The following is a 20,724-nucleotide window of genomic DNA, read 5'->3' on the forward strand; positions in this document are numbered from 1 at the left end:
TTTGCTACCAAATAAACCTGTTGGACTTTAACCTGGTGTTGTTAAACTTCATACTGTGTTTACCCCAGTCCAATGCCGGCAATTCCACATCTGTGTCCTGTCCCACCAACAGGTCAGGCCTCGCAGAGGTGGCAGCACAGTGGTATACTGGAGGGAATGAATTGCCCTGGGAGTCTTCAGCATCAACTCTGGGCTCCAAGAACTCCCATGGATTGTCATACTTGGGCAAGGAAATCTCCTGCTGATTACCATGTATGGTCCTCCCTCAGCTAATGAATCATTACTCCTCCATGTTGAACACCACTTGTAGGAAGCACTTAGGGTAGCAAGAGCGCAGATTGTACTCTGTGTAGGGGACTACAATGTCCATCAAGAAGAGTGGCCTGGTCCTAAATGACATAGCTACTAGACTGGAACTGAGGCAGGTAGTGAGGGAACCAACAAGAGGGAAAAAAATATTTGACCTCAGCCTTACCAAATCTGCCTGCCACAGAAGCATCTGTCCATGGCAATATCGGTAACAGTGATCACCACACAGTCCTCTGAAGACAAAATTCCATCTTTACATTAAGGATGCCCTCCATTGTGTTGTGTAGTACTACCATAGACTTCAACTTGAGATTGGGCATCCATGAGGCGCTCTGGGCCTTCACCAGCAGCAGAATTGTACGCAACCGCTTGAGAATTCAACACCATCCAGGACAACCCACTTGATTGGCACCCCTTTTACAAACAATCACTCCCTCCACCACTGACAAACAATGGCAGCAGTATGCACCATCTACAAGATGCACTGTACAAACTCACCAAGGATCCTTAGACAGCACCTCCCAAATCCACGACGGCTACCATCTAGCACAGGCCAAAGTGGAGGTCGCAACCATTGAGTGGGTGTAAAAAGAATCATGGTGTTCCTCAAAGATCGCCAGACTTGAGTGTCAGGAACTGGACACTACTCTATAAATGCAGCCAAACCCCAGTGCCTCAACATTTTACTCAATTATGTTAACAAGCCATATGGGGGATGGATAGAATGAAGCACTGAGACCATCATGTGTGCATTTCAAGTAGGAAGAGATTTTGTAACATCTTCTGGTTGGAGCTGCCAACTTCTGTGCATCAAGGGTTGAAATAAACATAATAGTAGGTTTTGATCATAAGAGGCAACAGTGAGCAGGTCAGTGCACCCTGCACATACGTGCTTTTGGCACAAATTCACTTGGAGGTAAGCTTCTTTCACTTGTGAGCTAGGCAGGAAAACTGTGGTCATGGATTGTTTCGTGACAAGAAAGAGACTGACATAGACTCTAATAGCCAGTGTACCAACTGGCCAGGATCTCACATTGGAATCTCCGAGAGACAGCTGCTCCGGAGAGTCCACAAATGGACAATGCAGTACTACTGTTTGCTCTGTCCAGAACGTCAGGGCCTCCGGTGAACAGTATATAAAGAAGAAACTAAAATCAGGCACAGAGCAGTATAAAGACGATTTCTTAACATATGGTTTGTTAATTGTGGCAACACAAAGTAGGATGCAAAGCCCTGTGTGTTAAATGCTGGGAAATAATGGCGTTTAGATATGTTTGGCACAATGAATTTTTTGAGGATATGTTGTGGTTTAAAAAAGCAAATGGAATTTTGTCCTTCATTGCTAGAGGGATGGAGTTTAAAAACAGGGAGGTAATGTTGCAGCTGTATAAGGTGCTGGTGAGGCCACACCTGGAGTACTGTGTACAGTTTTGGTCTCCTTACTTGAGAATAGATATACAGGCACTGGACGGGGTGCAGAGGAGATTCACTTGGTTGATTCTGGAGTGGAGAGGGTTAAAAAACATAAGAAATAGGAGCAGGAGTGGGCCATCTAGCCCCTCGAGCCTGCCCTGCCATTCAACAAGATCATGGCTGATCTGAAGCGAATCAGTTCCACTTACCCGCCTACTCCCCATATCCCTTATCGATCAGAAATCTATCTACCCGTGATTTAAACATATTCAACGAGGTATCCTCCACCACTTCAATGGGCAGAGAATTCCAGAGATTCACTACCCTCTAAGAGAAGAAGTTCCCCCTCAACTCTGTTCTGAACCGACCCCCACTTATTTTGAGGCTGTGCCCTCGAGTTCTGGTTTCCCTTCTAAGTGGAAAGAATCTCTCTACCTCTACCCTATCCAGCCCCTTCATTATCTTATATGTCTCTATAAGATCACCCCTCAGCCTTCTAAACTCCAATGAGTACAGACCCAATCTGTTCAATCTCTCCTCATAAGCTACACCTCTCATCTCCGGTATCAACCTGGTGAACCCTCTCTGCACTCCCTCCAAGGCCAATATATCCTTTTGCAAATAAGGGGACCAAAACTGCACACAGTACTCCAGTTGTGGCCTCACCAGTGCCTTGTATAATTGCAGCAAGACCTCCCTGCTTTTATATTCTATCCCCCTCGCCATAAAGACCAACATTTCATTCGCCTTCTTGATCACCTGCTGCACCTGCAGACTGAGTTTTTGCGATTCGAGCTCAAAGACCCCCAGGTCCCTCTGCACAGTAGCATGATGTAATTTTTCTCCATTTAAATAATATTCCAATTTACTATTATTTCTTCCAAAGTGGATAACCTCACATTTGCCAATGTTATATTCCATCTGCCAGATCCTCGCCCACTCGCTCAGCCTATCCAAATCTCTCTGCAGACTTTCCGCTTTCCCACTCATCTTCATGTCATCAGCAAACTTTGATACCCTACACTCAGTCCCCTCCTCCAGATCATCTATGTAAATGGTAAACAGTTGAGACCCCAGCACCGATCCCTGCGGCACGCCACTGGTCACCAACTGCCAACCAGAAAAGCACCCATTTATTCCAACTCTCTGCTTCCTGTTAGATACAGTAAGAAGTTTAACAACACCAGGTTAAAGTCCAATAGGTTTATTTGGTAGCAAAAGCCACACAAGCTTTTGGAGCCCTAAGCCCCTTCTTCAGGTGAGTGGGAATTCTGTTCACAAACAGGGCATATAAAGACACAGACTCAATTTACATGAATAATGGTTGGAATGCGAATACTTACAGCTAATCAAGTCTTTAAGATACAAACAATGTGAGTGGAGAGAGCATCAAGACAGGCTAAAAAGATGTGTATTGTCTCCAGACAGGATAGCCAGTGAAACTCTGCAGGTCCAGGCAGGCTATGGGGATTACAAATAGTGTGACATGAACCCAATATCCCGGTTGAGGCTGTCCTCATGTGTGCGGAACTTGGCTAGTAGCCAAGTCATCGAAAAGTCATCGAAAGTTTGGCAAATGCGAGTAAAAAGCCAAAACTACTACATGTTCCCCACACTGCTATGGCACATGGAAGAAAACAGTGTTAGTGAGGGAACTGTCAAAAGAGGTGGGTGAAAAGTCCTTCTGAGTTTGAGAGCTCAGAGTCAGTTATTAACTTACAGCTGACTCCGAATGAAGAGACTGAGTTGCTGCACCTGACATGTGACAGCACATTAAAAACACAGCATAAATCCATGAGGTTGTCATCCTTCTGGATTAGCATCTCCCAGGAATATCCAGTGTTCAGTAAATCAAGCATCTTGTTGCTATTGCCCTTCCTGACGACCTACATGTGCAAGGTGGGATTTTCTGTTCTCACAAAGGTGAAGACTGCACACATGAACTGGCTGAACTCTGCACCTGATATGCGCATTGCCCCGATTGGAGTGAGATCATGAAGACCATGCAGACTCATCTGTGATATTAGGTGAATGTGGCACAGGTCCCAAAGGTTGGCCAGTTGGCAAAAGAGGGACCTGGGAAAAAAAGTTTGAAAAACACAGATCTAGAAGGACAAGGGCAGCAGATGGTTGGGAACACTACCAACTGGAGGTTCCCCTCCAAGTCACTCAATATCCTGACTTGGCAATATATCACCGTTATTTCACCATTGCTGGGTCAAAATCCAGGAACTCCCTTCCTAAAAGCATTGTCCAAGGCAGGCCTCTGAGGGGGGTGCATTACAGAGCGAACCTCTGAGTGGGGCTTCATTCCAGAGCAGGCCTCAGAGCAGTGGGGGGTCCTCCAGAGAGAGAGCCTCATGGGCAGGGAGGCGGAGTGTGGCTGGCCATGTGCATGGAGGGGGGGGCGGGGGTAGATCGCAAGAGAGGGGAGGGTAGACCGTGTGAGCGAGAGGGTGCAGGGGTGAGGGTAGACTGCAAGAGCGAGGGGGGGAGGGGGAAGGGTAGACCGCGTGAGCGAGAGGGAGGAAGGGGGAGGGTAGACAGCGTGAGTGAGAGGGAGGAAGGGGGAGGGTAGACAGCGTGAGCGAGAGGGAGGAGGAGGAAGAGTAGACCGTGTGACCGAGAGGAGGGAGGGTGACCGTGTGAACGAGAGGACGGAGGGACACCGCGTGGGTGAGAGGAAGGGAGGGAAACTGCTTGGGCGAGAGGAGGGAGGGTGACTGAGTGGGCGAGAGGAGGGAGGGTGACTGCGTGGGTGAGAGGAGGGAGGGTGACTGCGTGGGTGAGAGGAGGGAGGGTGACTGCGTGGGTGAGAGGAGGGAGGGTGACCATGTAGGCGAGAGGGGGGGGAAGGGTAGACTGCGTGGGCGAGAAGGGGGAGGGAGACCATGTGGGCGAGAGGCGGTAAGGTGACGTGGAGAGGGGGGGTAGGGTGATCATGCATGGGGGGAGGTTTGGCTGTGTCAGTGGGGGGGGGGGGGGGGGGGGGGGGGGGGGGGGCGGGGAGAGGAGAGGAGTGATTCTGTGAGGGGGGTGAACCCGTTAGGGGGAGAGACCTTGTGAAGGAGGGTATGGACCGCCTGACAGTGGAAGGGTGGGGGTGGCCGTGTGAGGGGGTGGGGGTGACCGTGTGAGAGAGTTGGGGGGGGGGGTGACCATGTGAGAGAGTGGGGGGGGGGGGGTGACCATGTGAGAGAGTGGAGGGGGGGGGTGACCATGTGAGAGAGTGGGGGGGGGGGGGGGGGGCGACCATGTGGGAGAGTGGGGGGTGGGATGATGACCGTGTGAGAGAGTGGGGGGGGAGGGTGACCATGTGAGAGAGTGGGGTGGGGGGGTGACCATGTGAGAGAGTGGGGGGGGGGGGCGACCATGTGGGAGAGTGGGGGGCGGGGGGGATGACCGTGTGAGAGAGCAGGGGGGGGTGACCGTGTGAGAGAGTGGAGGGGCGACCGTGTGAGAGAGTGGGGGGGCGACCGTGTGAGGGGGAGGGGTGGGTGACCGTGTGAGGGGGAGGGGTGGGTGACCGTGTGAGGGGGAGGGGTGGGTGACCGTGTGAGGGGGAGGGGTGGGTGACCGTGTGAGGGGGAGGGGTGGGTGACCGTGTGAGGGGGAGGGGTGGGTGACCGTGTGAGGGGGAGGGGTGGGTGACCGTGTGAGGGGGAGGGGTGGGTGACCGTGTGAGGGGGAGGGGTGGGTGACCGTGTGAGGGGGAGGGGTGGGTGACCGTGTGAGGGGGAGGGGTGGGTGACCGTGTGAGGGGGAGGGGTGGGTGACCGTGTGAGGGGGAGGGGTGGGTGACCGTGTGAGGGGGAGGGGTGGGTGACCGTGTGAGGGGGAGGGGTGGGTGACCGTGTGAGGGGGAGGGGTGGGTGACCGTGTGAGGGGGAGGGGTGGGTGACCGTGTGAGGGGGAGGGGTGGGTGACCGTGTGAGGGGGAGGGGTGGGTGACCGTGTGAGGGGGAGGGGTGGGTGACCGTGTGAGGGGGAGGGGTGGGTGACCGTGTGAGGGGGAGGGGTGGGTGACCGTGTGAGGGGGAGGGGTGGGTGACCGTGTGAGGGGGAGGGGGGGGTGACCGTGTGAGGGGGAGGGGGGGGTGACCGTGTGAGGGGGAGGGGAGGTGACCGTGTGAGAAAGGGAGGGGAATGAATGTGTGAGGTTGGATAGGGAGGGGGGTGACTGTGTGAGGTTGGACAGGGAGGGGGGTGACTGTGTAAGGGGGGAGAGGGAGTGGGGTGACTGTGTGAGGGGGGAGAGGAAGGGGGATGTGTGACCGTGTGCCAGAGGAAGACTGTGTCAGGATTTTACAATCCCATGTGGCAACTTAAGCCTGCAGCTTGTCAATTCTATGTAGTTGGCTTCAGAGTGGAAAACACAAAAAACACCCGCAGAATAGTAGATGAGCAGGGGGCACAAAGAAGGGAAGAAGTTAAAACAATCATGATCACTGGATAAAAAGTACAAGGAAAATTAATGGGACTAAAGACCTAATGACCTGCAGACCTGCATCCTAGGACTTTAAAGCGAGTTGTTGCAGGGAAACTGGATGTGTTGGTTGTAATCATCCAAAATTTCCTAGATTGTGGAAATACCATAGAAGCTTGGAAAACCAAAAAGGTAACATCATTATTCAAGAATAGGAGACAGAAAGGAGGAAACTATACATCAATTAGACTAACATCTGCCATTGGGAAAATGTTGAACTAATTATGACAGACATTCGCACGGCATTTAGAAAATAATAATAGAATCAGGTAGAGTCAACATGATTTTTTGAAAGGAAAATTGAATAGTTCTTTGAGAACTTCACAAGTAGGGGAGCTGAAGGGGAATTAGGTCCAAATACACCAGATGTAGTGTGTTTGGATTTCCAAAGACATTTAATAACATGACACAAGAGCAGATGGTGTTGGAGGTGATATATTAATAAATAGAGGATTGGCTGGATTACAAGAAAGAGTCAGGTTAAGTGGATCATTTTCAAGTTGGCAAACTATAACAAGTGGAGTGCCCAAGGATCAGTGCAGCAGACTCAACTATTTACAATCTACATTAATGACTTGGTTGAAGGGAATAGTTGCATTGTAGGCACATTTGCAAGAAATTTGCTTGGCAAGTATAGAAATGACCCGAAATGGGCTAGCAAGTCACTCAGTTCAGGGGCAACTTGGGACAGGTAACAAATTCTGATCTTGATAGTGATGGCCACATCCTTGAAGAATAATTTAAAAGAAATAGAAAACCCCAAAATAAAACAAAAAGGCAGATTATTTAATTGCAGAGAGACTGCAGAATCTTGTGGTACAAAGTGATCTGCCTGCCCTTGTGCTTAAATTACTAAAAGGTAGCATGCAGGTACAGCAGGTAATTAGGAAGACAAATAACATGTTGCCTTTATTGCAAGGGGGTTGGATTACAGAAATAGGGAAGTCTTGCTGCAACTGTACAGGGCATTGCTGAGACTACTAGAGTAATGTAGAGTTGGTCTCCTTACTTTAAAAAGGGATACACTTGCATTATAAGCAGTTCAGAGTAGGTTCACTGAGTTGATTTGTAAATGAAAGGAATGCCTTATGAGGAAATATTGAGCAGATTGGGCATATACTCATTGGAATCTAGAAGAATGAGAGGTAATCTTATCCAAACATAAGCTTCTGAGGGTACCTTCTTAACAGGGTAGCTGCTGAGAGAATGTTCCCCTTTGATGGGGAACCTAGAACAAGGGAACACAGCTTAAAAATAAGGGCTCTCCCTTTCAAGACAGATAAGGAGGAATTTGTGTCCTCAGAGGATTGTTGCTCTTTATAATTCTCATCCAGAGAGTAGTGAAGGCCATATCATTGAATACACTTAAGTTAGACAAAGACATCCCATGGCAGACTAAACATAGATATGTTAAGGGACAAGGGAATATAGCAAGGCTGGATGACATTTATTTTAATACAGGGGTCTTAAGGGTAAGGCAGATGAATTGAGGGCATTGATAAATACATGGGAATAAGATATTATTGCTATCACAGAGACATGGTTGAGGGAGAGGCAAGATTGGTAGTTCAACATTCTGGAATACAGAATCTTCAGGCAAGACAGGAGGAGGTAGTGTCACAATATTGATCAAGGAGTCAACCTTTGCAGTGAGGAGGGATGATATCTTAGCAGGCTCCTCAATGGAGGCCATATGGGTGGAACTTAAAAGCAAAAGGGGTACAATCATGTTGTCAGGAATGTACTATAGGCTCCCAAACAGTCAGAGAGTGGGAGAAGAGCATATATGTAGGCAAATTTCAGAGAAGTGATGAGGATTTCAACTTCCTCAATATTAATTGGAAAAGTGTGACAGGCTTATAGAGAGTGCAATTCTTAACGTGCATCCAGGAGAGTTTTTTGAGCCAGCATGTTGAAAGTCCTACAAGAGAGGACTTAATTTTAGGGAATGAAACCGGGCAGCTGGTAGAAGTGCCAGTCGGGAAGCATTTCAGTGATAATGGCCATAACTCGGTAAGATTTATGTTAGTTATGGAAAAAGGCAAAGATGAACCTGAAATGAAGGCTCTGAATTGGGGAACACAGGGGCGATTCTCCCAAAAAAGTTCTAAGTGCTGAATTTGTGGGAAAACTGGTGTAAATCACGATTGGTTTTTCAGTGGGAGTGCACACTAGAATTTCCCACACTCTGTGCAATGCAGAGGTCACAATCATGAATATCATTAAAAGCTCGGGGGGTGGGGTCTATTCAAGGCGGAGTCTGAAAGTTCCAGGCCTCTGCGCATGTGCAGTGGCCACGAACTGTCAGCCTGCAGTTTGCTGGCCAGCCCAGGACTCCTGCAGTGCTGCCCCTCCCGACACCCCCATGGCCTGATCATGGCCCCACAACCATTCCCCCCCCCCCTCCCGTCGTGGAGCACCCCAATCTCTAGCCCCCCCACCCTGGCAGCCACCCCCACCCCTCCGGCAGATCCCTCACCCACCCCCCCATGGGAGGTAGACCTCCAGTTCGCCCTGATTTCTGGCCTCTCTCCAGCCCTGATCGATCCCAATGCAGAGTGACAGTGGGACTGCCCACTCCTAAGTCCCGCCCCCTCAGCCCTACCCCTTGGCACTGCCAAGGTGCCCCACTGGGCATGGGCACTTTGCCTCTTGGGCAGTGCCAGGGGCACCGGCTGGCACTGCCAGGGTGCCCATGCCCAAAGGGCCAACACCCTCTGCCACCTGACCCCCTGGGGGGCCTTGATTGCCCCCCCCTTCACTTGAGTGGGTCTCCCGCTAGTTCCCTGAAGGTGGGGAGCTCGTCTGAACCCCGCTGGAGTGAAACTGCACTGAGAGGGTGGGAGATGCTAGCAGGCACGGGATTTCAATCCCAGGCCCGCAAAGGCATTAAAATAAGATTTAAAAAGATTAAAATCACTTACGCGCTGGATATCCGGCGCTCAGAGATGCGCTCGTGTTTGGAACCCATGTGTGCATCCCGCTAATCGGCCCACATGCGATCCTCCTGGCCCACCGTGCTAAAAAATTAGCGTGTTGGGATGTGGCCAAGGTGGACTGGAGCAGCTACTTGTATAATATCCAAATCAGAGTAGTGGGAGTTATTCAAAAAGGAAAGAGAGAAAGTGCACAGCCAACATGTTTCTATAAAGGTAAAGGGTAGAGCCAAAAAATCCAGAGAACCCTGAATGTCAAGCTATGTACAGGACTGGAGAAGGGAAAAAAGGGAGACTTATGGCAGATACAGGGGGCTCAAAACAGTGGATGCCCAAAAGGGGTATAAAAAGTGCTGGGAGGTACTTAAAAATAAAAAAGAGCTAAGACGGGACATGTAGAAACACTGGCTGGCTAAATAAAGGAAAATCCCAAAGTGTTCTATAAGTATATTAAGGGCAAGCAGGTAACCAGAAAAAGAGTAGGGCCGAATAGGGACCAAAGTGGCAATATGTCTGTGGAGGGAGCCAAAAGGCACAAGGTGGAGTATTAAATGAGTACTTTGCATCTATGTTCACTATGCAGAATGATAATGCAGGTATAGGAAGCAGGGAGAGGGACTATGATATGATTGAACAGATCAGCATTGAGAGGGAGAAGGTGTTAGCAGTTTTAGCTGGCTTAAAAGTGGAAATAGATCCACAGCCCCAAACGTATCCTAGACTGCTGTGTGAGTCAAGGAAGGAGGTTGCAGAGGCTCTGATGCTAATTTTCAAATCTTCTCTGGCCACAGAAGAGGTGATGTGGAGATGCCGGCGTTGGACTGGGGTAAACACAGTAAGAAGTCTCACAACACCAGGTTAAAGTCCAACAGGTTTATTTGGTAGCAAAAGCCACTAGCTTTCAGAACAGGCTGTTCCTTCGTCAGGTGGGTGGGAGTTCTGATCACAAACAGGGCACAAAGACACAAACTCAATTTACATGAATAATGATTGGAATGTGAGTCTTTACAGCTAATCAAGTCTTAAAGGTACAGACAATGTGAGTGGAGGGAGCATTAAGCACAGGTTAAAGAGATGTGTATTGTCTCCAGACAGGACAGCTAGTGAGATTTTGCACATCCAGGCAGGTTGTGGGGGTTACAGATAGTGTAACATGAACCCAATATCCCGGTTGAGGCCGTCCTCATGTGTGCGGAACCTGGCTATCAGTCTCTGCTCAGCGACTCTGAAGGCCGCCTTGGAGAACACTTACCCGGAGATCAGAGGCTGAATGCCCGTGACCGCTGAAGTGCTCCCCAACAGGAAGGTCTTGCCTGGTGATTGTCGAGCGGTGTTCATTCATCCGTTGTCGTAGCGTCGGCATGGTTTCCCCAATGTACCATGCCTCGGGACATCCTTTCCTGCAGCGTAACAGGTAGACAACGTTGGCCGAGTTGCAAGAGTATGTACCGTGTACCTGGTGGATGGTGTTCTCGTGCAAGATGATTGCATCCGTGTTGATGATCCGGCACATCTTGCAGAGGTTGCTGTGGCAGGGTTGTGTGGTGCCGTGGTCACTGTTCTCCTGCAGGCTGGGTAGCTTGCTGCGAACAATGGTCTGTTTGAGGTTGTGCGGTTGTTTGAAGGCAAGAAGTGGGGGTGTGGGGATGGCCTTGGCGAGGCGTTCGTCTTCATCAATGACATGTTGAAGGCTCCGGAGGAGATGTCGTAGCAGAAGATGTACCAGAGGACTGGAGGACAGCTAATATGCTACCATTATTTAAGAAGGGAGGTAGGGAAACAACAGTTAATTACAGGCCAATGAGTCTAACATGTGTTAGGAAAATTATTGGAAAAAAATTCTGAGGAATAGAATTAATCTCCCATTGGAGAGGCAAGGCTTAATCAAGGGTAGTCAGCATAGTTTTGTCAAGGGGAGGTCATGTCTAACAAATTTAGTTGAATTTTCCGAGGTGACTAGGTTTGGGCAGTGCAGTTAATGTAGTCTACATGGACTTCAATAAGGTTTTTGACAAGTTGCCGCATGGGAGACTGATCAAGAAACTAAGAGCCCATGGGATCCAGGACAATTTGGCAAATTGGATCCAAAATTGGCTTTGTGGCTGCAGGCAGAGGTTGATGGTCGAAGGTTGCTTTTGTGACTGGAAGCTTGCGTCCAGTGGTGTACTGCAGGGATTGGTGCTGGATCCCTTGCTGTTTGTAGTGTACATTAATGATCCAGAAGGAAAGGTGGGAGGTATGATCAGTAAGTTCGCAGATGAAACAACTATTGGTGATGTGGTAAATAATGAGGAGAAAAGCCTAAGATTGCAGGACGATATAGACGAGCTGATCAGATGAACAGAACAGTAGCAAATGGAACATAATCCTGAAAATTGTGAAGTGATGCATTTTGGGAGGACTAACTAGCAAGGGAATACATAATGAATGATAGGATGCTAGGAAGTACAGAGGACCAGAGGGACCTTGGGGCACATGACCAAAGATCCCTGAAGGCAGTAGGACAGGTAGATAAGGTGGTTAAGAAGACATAAGGGATATTTGCCTTTATTAGTTAAGGCATTGAATATAAGAGTAGGGAGGTTGTGATGAAGCTGCATAAAGCACTCATTAGGTCACAGCTAGACTACTATGTGCAGTTCTGATTGCCAAACAATAGGAAGGATGTGACTGCACCAGAAAAGGTGCAGAGGAGATTCATCAGGATGTTGTCTGGATTGGGGTGTTTCAGCTATGAAGAGAGGCTGGTTAAGCTATGGTTGTTCTCCTTCTGGCCAAGAAAGGTAGGGTGGACATCACTGAGATGTACAAAATTATGAGGGATCTAGATAGGAAACATTTTTTCCCTTAGTCAGGAGGGCACAGATTTAAGGTAAGGGGCAGAAGATTTAGAGGGGATTTGAGGAAAATCTTTTTCATCCAGAGGGTAATGGGAATCTGGAACTACCTGAAAGGGTGGTACAGGCAGGAACCTTCACAACATTTAAGAAGCATTTAGATGAGCACTTGAAATGCCTTAGCATACAAGGCCACGGACTAAGTGCTGGAAAAAAGGATTAGATACATGCTTGATGGTTGGTGCAGACACAATGGGCCGAAGGGCTTCCTACTGTACTGTAAAACTCTATGACATCAAGGGATATGGAGGACAAGCAGCAAAGTAGAGTTCCGGCCAGATCAGATCAGCCATAATCCTACTGAATGACAGAACAAGCACAATGAGCCAAATGGCCTACTCCTATTTCTTGTAATCTGATGTTTACCATGCTCCCTGCATTTGTATACATGCACTCTAAATGCATCTTAGACTGTCAAGCATTTGCCCCCTATAAAAGCTCCATAGTTCTAAACTATTCTTTACTCTAGAGTTATTTGCTTTTCCCAATCCTCCTGTACCTCGTTTCCCTTCTCATTTCAGGGTATTCCGTTCTGATGGCCTTCTTCTGCTAAATTAGTTTAAATCCCTCTCCACAATACTAGCTAATCTCCCATGTGCACAGTTGTACCATCTCTGTTGACGTGCAACCTGACGACCTTGAACAGGTCCCTCCTACCCACAATTGGCCCCGATGTCTCAGGAATCACCTTTTCACCAGTCACAGGTTAATCAGGTTTGTTCTACTATTCTTATACTCACTTTATGCATGCCCCTGGAGCAAACCAAAGGTGGTTACAGTCCTTTTCCTTCCTTTTACACTGGTAAGGGAGGCAACGTATCATGCAGGATTCACGTCAGTAGTTGCACTCTTCCCCTGACTAACTTGATTCAGAAATGCCTTAAAATGGTGAGGATCATTTTTCAACCTCACTGGCTGGATGGTATCCTGGCATAATGGATTCCCCAAAAATTGTAGAAGATGCCTGAAATCTGGTCTACTGATTTCAATAGAATTAAAATTGCGCAGGTTGCGTAACAGCCTAATTAACTCCCTGATAGGAAAGTTAACGATTACTCCGAGTAACTGTTACTAACAATGGGGGAACATATGTTTCAGCTCTCAGCACCGGCATCTTAATATTAAGTATAAAACGTCACCAGTTCAACGGTTTTGTTTTTCAAACATGATTTGAACATACATGACCCAAAACAAAGAACAAAACTAAAGGGAATAATTCATGACTATTTGCAAAAACTACTTTCTGGTTACTTGGTACAATTGACAAATAATGCAAAAACTTTTCACAGTAACTTCATTGCAGTGTTAATGTAAGCCTACTTGTGACTAATAAATAAAAATGTACTGAATTTACCTTATCTGGGTATTTGGAGAAGATGAACAAAAGGATAATGAACAGTAGAAGTCCCACAAAGGAAATCAGCTGGTTTGCACCTTGCTTGGCTGTGTCCAGTGCAAGCCAAAGTATAATAAATATAAATGCAGCCACATACAGTGCTCTGAAGTAAAAGAAAGTGTAACAGTTTGACAAAGTCTTAGTATTTTGGTCAACTTTATTACATTGTAAGGAAGCAATAAACTGTAGCCATTCTAACAGACTTGAACATTACTTTGGAATTGAGGTCAAAATACTGGAGATGCTGGAAATCTGAAATATAACAGAAAATGTTAGATAAACTCTGATGATGAGTCATACGGATTCGAAACATTAACTCTGCTTTTCCCTCTCCTCAGATGTTGCCAGACCTGCTGAGTTTATCCAGCATTTTCATAACTTTGGAATTACCTGAAAAATTCCCTTTCAAGTAATACACCAACCTGACTTGGACATATATCACTGTTCCTTCATTACATGGGTCAAAATTCAGGAATTTTATTTTGAGATAACCATCACCACAAATACTACAACGGTTCAAGAAAAAGGCTTGTTGTCACCATCTCAGAGCAACTCAAGGATGGACAATAAAACATGACTTTGCCAAAACCACCCACATCCTAAGAACTAAGGCCAGAATTTTACTTTCGGGGATCAAGTGCATGACTGACCTGGCCAAACATGAAATTTCATCAAATAACATCAAGCGTGCTTCGCGATGTCATTGCATACGCACACAATTGAGATTTGCGCCCACATGCTCGAATCAGATCCATGCACATCGACAACTAAAAGACTTTTAAGACGCTTAACAAGCCAATGCACAGCAATTTTATGCTGCCCATGCAATTTTCACTCATCACACAGGCAACAGGTGGGTGTTTATCATGTATCTTTGCATTTCCTCATCCAAAGGTGGGATAAAAGGCCCATGGAGAAGCAACACTGTTATTGCTAGTTTGCCCCTGTGTGACTATAAAGTTGTCCCTGAATTTAACAATTGTTCGACTTGGAAGGTTTCCCTGAGGATTGGAGAACAATGATTCCTCATTTGAAAAGCATTGCTCCTCTGCATCTGATTTAATAGGGATAGTGTATTCTACTGGTGGCACTAGGGACAGGAGGGAGAGAAAGCCAGTTGAATGCAGGCAGCACCCCAGCACCTCCTTTAAGAGGAGAGGCATAGGTCAGCAGGAAGTACAAGATGGGGAGGCAGTGGTGAAGTGGGTACACCACAGATGGGGAGGCATAGTGGTATTGTCACTGTGGACCAGTAATCCAGAGCAAGATCCACAGCAGATGCAGAAATCTGAATTCAATAACAATCTGGAATTATAAGTCTAATAATGACCATGAAACCATGGTTAAAAACCCATCTGGTTCACTAATGTCCTTTAGGGAAGAAGATCTGCCATCCTTACCTGGTCTGACCTACATGTGACTCCAGATCCACAGCAATTTGGTTGACTCTCAAATACCCTCCGAAATGGAGGGATAGACAATAAATACTGGCCTAGCCAGCAAAGCCCACATCCTGCAAATTAATTTTTAAAATTACCCCACAGCTAGAGTGTACACACAGCCCTCCAACTTCCTGAGGTCTAGTGCTACAGGAGCCTATGCCTCTCCAGAAACACAGTGATAGCCATATATGGCATGATAGTCCCAAAATACCTCCAAATGCATGGATGGACACCCCTCATTGGTGGCTTCAAATGTCACTGAAGCCCTCAACTTCCGGTTCTTTTCAAGGCTGTGTGTGAAATCTCTCAATCAGCTGCACACAGTTGCATCTAGCTGTTGACTGATGCCATCTTTGCAGACATCCGCACATTCATCCATTACCGGCCAGGCGAGGCCAGCCAGGCTGAGACAATATGATGTGTCAGGGTTCTCCCCACATGCAGGGTGTAATAAATTGCACTTATGTGGCTTTCAAGGTGCTAGCAGGTGAGCTGGGAGTTTTTGCAAGAATTAAGAATATTCAGATCGTCTGTGGCCACCAGATAGATTCTCCAAGTTTGTACCCATTACTCTGGATCTCAGACAATACTTGCATTTTGTGGCACACACAGGTATCAGGGCTGTTCGTGGCGCCAACATGATTTGATGGATGACTCCTGGGTGACAAGAGCTATCCCTTGAAGAGGTGGCTGATGACCCACACTATCATCCAAGAACTGAAATCGTGGAGAGATACAATAGGAGTCGTGGTAGTGGATAGGACCATCGAACTGCTTAGGATGCGCTGCAGGTGCCTTGACTGATCTGGGGGAGCAATGTGGTATACTCCAGAGCAAGTTTCACTCACAGTCGTTGTTCGCTGCAAACAGCTTGGCTCTGGTAAGGGGGGGAAACCAAGTGGAGGCTGAGGAAAGCGAGGCAGCTCCACAGGCCAAGGAGGTTGACTCCAGTGATACTTCAGAGAAAAGCCTGCGGACCTGCAGAATGAACAAAGAAGTGACAGAGGAACTGAGCAGCTACTTTGTGTCATTCTTCATGGTGGAAGACATCAGTAACATAACAAAAATTCAAAAGAGTCAGGGGGCAGAGCTGAGTGTGGTGGCCATTACTAAGGAGAAGGTGCTAGGGAGCTGAAAAGTCTGAAGGTGAATAAATCACCTGGATTAGATGGACTACACCCCAGAATTCTGAAGGAGATAGCTGAAGAGGTTGTTGGAGGCATTAGTGGTGATCTTTCAGGAGTCAGGGATGGTCCCAGAAGACTGGAAAATTGCTAATTTAAAACCCCTGTTTAAGAAGGGAGGCAAAATAAGGGAAATTATAAGCCGGTTAGCCTGACCCTGGTTGTTGGTAAGATTTTACAGTCCATTATTAAGGATATAATTTTGGAGTACTTGGAAGCGCATGGGAAAACAGGATGAAGTCAACATGGTTTTGTCATGGGGAGGTCGTGCCTGACAAACTGTTAGAATTCTATGAGAAGGTAATGAGCAGGTTAGACAAAGGAGAGCCAGTGAATGTTATCTACTTGGATTACTTTACTCACATTTTGAATAGATTTAATTTCTGCCTGAAGAATCCATCATGGGCAGCAAACCTCTCAACAATTTTGTCTCCATACTTTTCAATAAGCCCATCCCAAATGTAAAAGAAAATGCCAATCAGGGTTAGCACAAGAAGTCCGAGGGCTCTATTAAAGTGCAAAATGCATGCTGCGAGCACCATGCAAAGGTAGCCTGCAAAAAAAAACAAAATACTTTCAATATATGTGTACACCTCTACTATGGATTCAAGTCCCTCTCCAGATACTTGAGCACATATTCTGACATTTCAGCTGCAAGGGTGTATTGTACTGTTGGATGTGCTGACGTTCAGATGAGAAGTTTAACTGTTTCCCACCTCAGATGGAGTACAAGATCCCTTTATACTTTTCAAAGTGAAATATTCAAAAGTGATTTTCCCCACTGTCTTGACCAACATATATTCTCAACCAACTTCACAAATACAGATATCTAATCATTTACCTACCGCTGTTTGTGGAATATTGCTGTGTCAAAATTGGCTGCTGCATTTTCCTACAACAGTACTTCAGAAGTACTTAACTGGCTGTATAGCACCAAACCATGGGACAGGATTTGGGGTTTGCCCTAAATTAACAGGGATTTTACTCAATTTCTAATCCGTGGAAATTTCTGGTACGATGGTGGACAACACCACATGCTCAGCCACAACCAAAGTAGCTTAATTAATGTAACTATGCCTCTGTGGAGAGAGAAACAAAGTTAGTGTTTTGAGTTCAAGATGACTCTTCTTCAGAACTGCTGAGCTTTTCCAGCAATTTGTTTTCACTTCAGATTTCCAGCATCTGCAGTATTTTACTTTTATTATGTAATTGTCTTCCAGCTGCCCTGTCAATGTATACTCTTCACTGTCAGGGCTAGCTGATCAAGGCAGAAGTAACTTCATAAAAAGGAAGTTGCCATTTACCTGCAATCTTGTGTTTTATGGAGCAATTTTGAAAATTACCCCTTTGTTGAACTGCGGAAGCCTGAGCTCTGCCTTTGCCTTCCACTGGAGTGGATGGCCTCTCAAAGGAATTTCCTAAAATTAGACAAAAGGTTTAAATATGAGGTTCCCTATGGAAATCCCATTACATAAGTTAAGGGGCTAAATTGGGGCAAGGCTAATTACAACAATATTAGGCAGAAACTGAAGAATGTAGATTGGGGGCAGATGTTTGAGGGCAAATCAACATCTGGCATGTGGGAGGCTTTCAAGTGCAAGTTGATAGGGATTCAGGACCAGCACATTCCTGCAAGGATGAAGGATAAGTATGGCAAGTTTTGGGAACCTTGGATAACGAGAGATATTGTGAGCCTAGTCAAAGAAAAAAAAGAAGCATTTGTCAAAGCTAGGAGGCTGGGAACACACGAAGCAAGTGTGGAATACAAGGAAAGTAGGAAGAAACTTAAGCAAGGAGTAAGAAGGGCTAAAAGGGGTCATTAAAAAGCATTGGCCAGCAGGATTAAGGAAAATCCTAATGCTTTTTATACATATATAAAGAGCAAGAGAGTAGCCAGGGAGAGGGTGGCCCACTCAAGGACAAGGGAGGGAATCTATGCGTGGAGCCAGAGCGAGGTATTAAATGAGTACTTTGCGTCAGTATTCACCAAAGAGAAGGACTTGGTGGATGATGAGTCTGGGAAAGGATGTGTAGATAGTTTGAGTCATGTTGAGATCAAAAAGGAGGTGGTATTGGGGTTCTTGAGAAGCATTAAGGTAGACAAGTCCCCAGGGCCTGATGGGATATACTCCAGAATACTGAGAGAGGCAAGGGAGGAAATTGCTGGGGCCTTGAGAGAAATCGTTGTATCCTCACTGGCTACAGGAGAAGTACAGTAAGAAGTCTAACAACACCAGGTTAAAGTCCAACAGGTTTAGCCAGAGGAAATGGGTGAGGTATTAAATGAGTACTTTGCGTCAGTATTCAAAGGACTTTGTGGCATTTGCTACCAAATAAACCTGTTGGACTTTAACCTGGTGTTGTTAGACTTCTTACTGTGTTTACCCTAGTCCAACGCCGGCATCTCCACATACAGGGGAAGTCCCAGTGAATTGGAGAATAGCCAATGTTGTTCCTTTGTTTAAGAAGAGTAGCAAGAATAATCCAGGTAATTACAGGCCGGTGAGCCTTACATCAGTGGTAGGGAAATTATTGGAGAGGATTCTTCGAGACAGGATTTATTCCCACTTGGAATTAAGTTGACGTATTAGTGAGAGGCAACATGGTTTTGTGAAGGGGAGGTCGTGTCTTACAAACTTGATCGAGTTTTCCAAGGAAGTGACAAAGATGATTGATGAGGGTAGGGCAGTGGATGTTGTCTACATGGACTTCAGTAAGGCCTTTGACAAAATCCCTTATGGCAGACTGGTGCAGAAGATGAAGTCGCATGGGATCAGAGGTGAGCTGGCAAGGTGGATGCAAAACTGGCTCGGTCAAAGAAGACAGAGGGTAGCAGTGGAAGGGTGTGTTTCTGAATGGAAGGCTGTGACAAGTGAAGTTCCTCAGGGATCAGTGCTGGGACCTTTGCTGTTTGTAACATATATAAATGATTTGGAGGAAAATGTAACAGGATTGATTAGTAAGTTTGCGGACGACACAAAGGTTGGTGGATTTGCGGATAGCGATGAGGATCATCAGAGGATACAGCAGGATATACATCAGATGGAGATTTGGGTGGAGAGATGGCAGATGGAGTTTAATCCAGACAAACGTGAGATAATGTATTTTGGTAAGGTCTAATACAAATAGGAAATATACAGTAAATGGCAGAACCCTTAAGAGTATTGATAGGCAGAGGGATCTGGGTGTACAGGTACACAAGTCACTGAAAGTGGCAATGCAGGTGGAGAAGGTAGTCAAGAAGGCATACGGCATACTTGCCTTCATCGGCCGGGGTATTGAGTTTAAAAATTGGCAAGTCATGTTGCAGCTTTATAGAACCTTAGTTAGGCCGCACTTGGAATATAGTGTTCAATTCTGGTCGCCACACTACCAGAAGGATGTGGAGGCTTTGGAGAGGGAACAGAAAAGATTTACCAGGATGCTGCCTGGTATGGAGGGCATTAGATATGAGGAGAGGTTGGAGAAATTTGGTTTGTTCTCACTGGAGCGACAGAGGTTGAGGGGAGACCTGATAGAAGTCTACAAGATTATGAGAGGCATGGACAGAGTGGATGGTCAGAAGCTTTTTCCCAGGGTGGAAGAGTCAATTACTAGGGGGCATAGGTTTAAGGTGCGAGGGGCAAGGTTTAAAGGAGATGTATGAGGCAGATTTTTTGCACAGAGAATATGGGTGTCTGGAACTCATTGCCGGGGGAGGTAGTGGAAGCGGATACGGTAGTGACTTTTAAGGGGCGTCTTGACAAATACATGAATAGGATGGGAATAGAGGGATATGGTCTCCGGAAGGGTAGAGGGTTTTAGTTAAGTTGGGCAGCTTGGAGGGCCGAAGGGCCTGTTCCTGTGCTGTAATTTTCTTTGTTCTTCATATGATGCATATTCTGGAGGAAGAGAAGACAGCCAGAGAAGCTAGGCACATTAGGCAGTATCACAAGAGAGTCAGACTCTCCCAACTGTACTTGAACATTAGAATCATTTGCCCCAGGCACTCCTTCCAGACTATTTGTTTGGAGTTTTTAATAAGGTCTTGATATTCAGAAAAAGGTTCCAAGGAGACTAATGCTCAAACCTGCACACTACATCAATTGCTTAGACCAGTAGCGGTGGCAGAGATGATGGAATCACCAAATCCCGAAATCTTTAGGTGGCTGGCTCTATCCAGAAACAAGCTTTTGTAACAATTGTTCTTACATATATCCATCTACTAACAAAAACTCTTTTTGTCAAGCACACACAGACAATGTAATTCGATAATTGAGATGAAAGAATATTTCATTTATAGTGTTACCAGCTGACTTTAGAGTTCTAGCAGTCACTGATGAGGTATTTGTGGCATTCAGTGTTCTACATGTAAATCTAAAAACCTGGAGCAACATAAAGGGATTCCTGTTCCTCAATGTACAACTGGCACTTGATCACTCTGCATGCTGCCATTACAGTCTGTGGATGTCTTGGTTCAGTCTGCCTGTCGTTACTTGCCTCAGAACACACAGCATTTGACCTACTCTTGCAGTCACAGTATTTATGTATCAGCTTCAGTTAAGTTTCTGATCAAAGGCAAACCCAGTCCGTCGATGGTGGAAAAGTCAGCAATAGTAATGCGATTGAATGTCAAAGGGATACATTTTTTGACAGAAATTTCACCTGGTACTTATTAGCAT

The 20,724-nt window shown here is 46.5% G+C and overlaps 1 protein-coding gene across 1 annotated transcript in view; it reads right to left on the reverse strand.

Annotated features, from left to right (window-relative positions):
* The window catches only part of LOC144494666 (solute carrier family 28 member 3-like), a 198,760-nt gene extending 178,496 nt beyond the window's left edge, over positions 1-20,264 (reverse strand). Inside the window, 4 exon segments of the mRNA XM_078213870.1 lie at positions 13,396-13,540; positions 16,427-16,616; positions 17,368-17,481; positions 20,159-20,264. Coding sequence (XP_078069996.1) covers positions 13,396-13,540; positions 16,427-16,616; positions 17,368-17,481; positions 20,159-20,264 — 555 coding nt within the window.
* Between the last annotated feature and the right edge of the window lie 460 nt (positions 20,265-20,724).

The sequence above is a fragment of the Mustelus asterias genome, chromosome 6 (assembly GCF_964213995.1).
Source record: "Mustelus asterias chromosome 6, sMusAst1.hap1.1, whole genome shotgun sequence".
Lineage (NCBI taxonomy): Eukaryota > Metazoa > Chordata > Chondrichthyes > Carcharhiniformes > Triakidae > Mustelus > Mustelus asterias.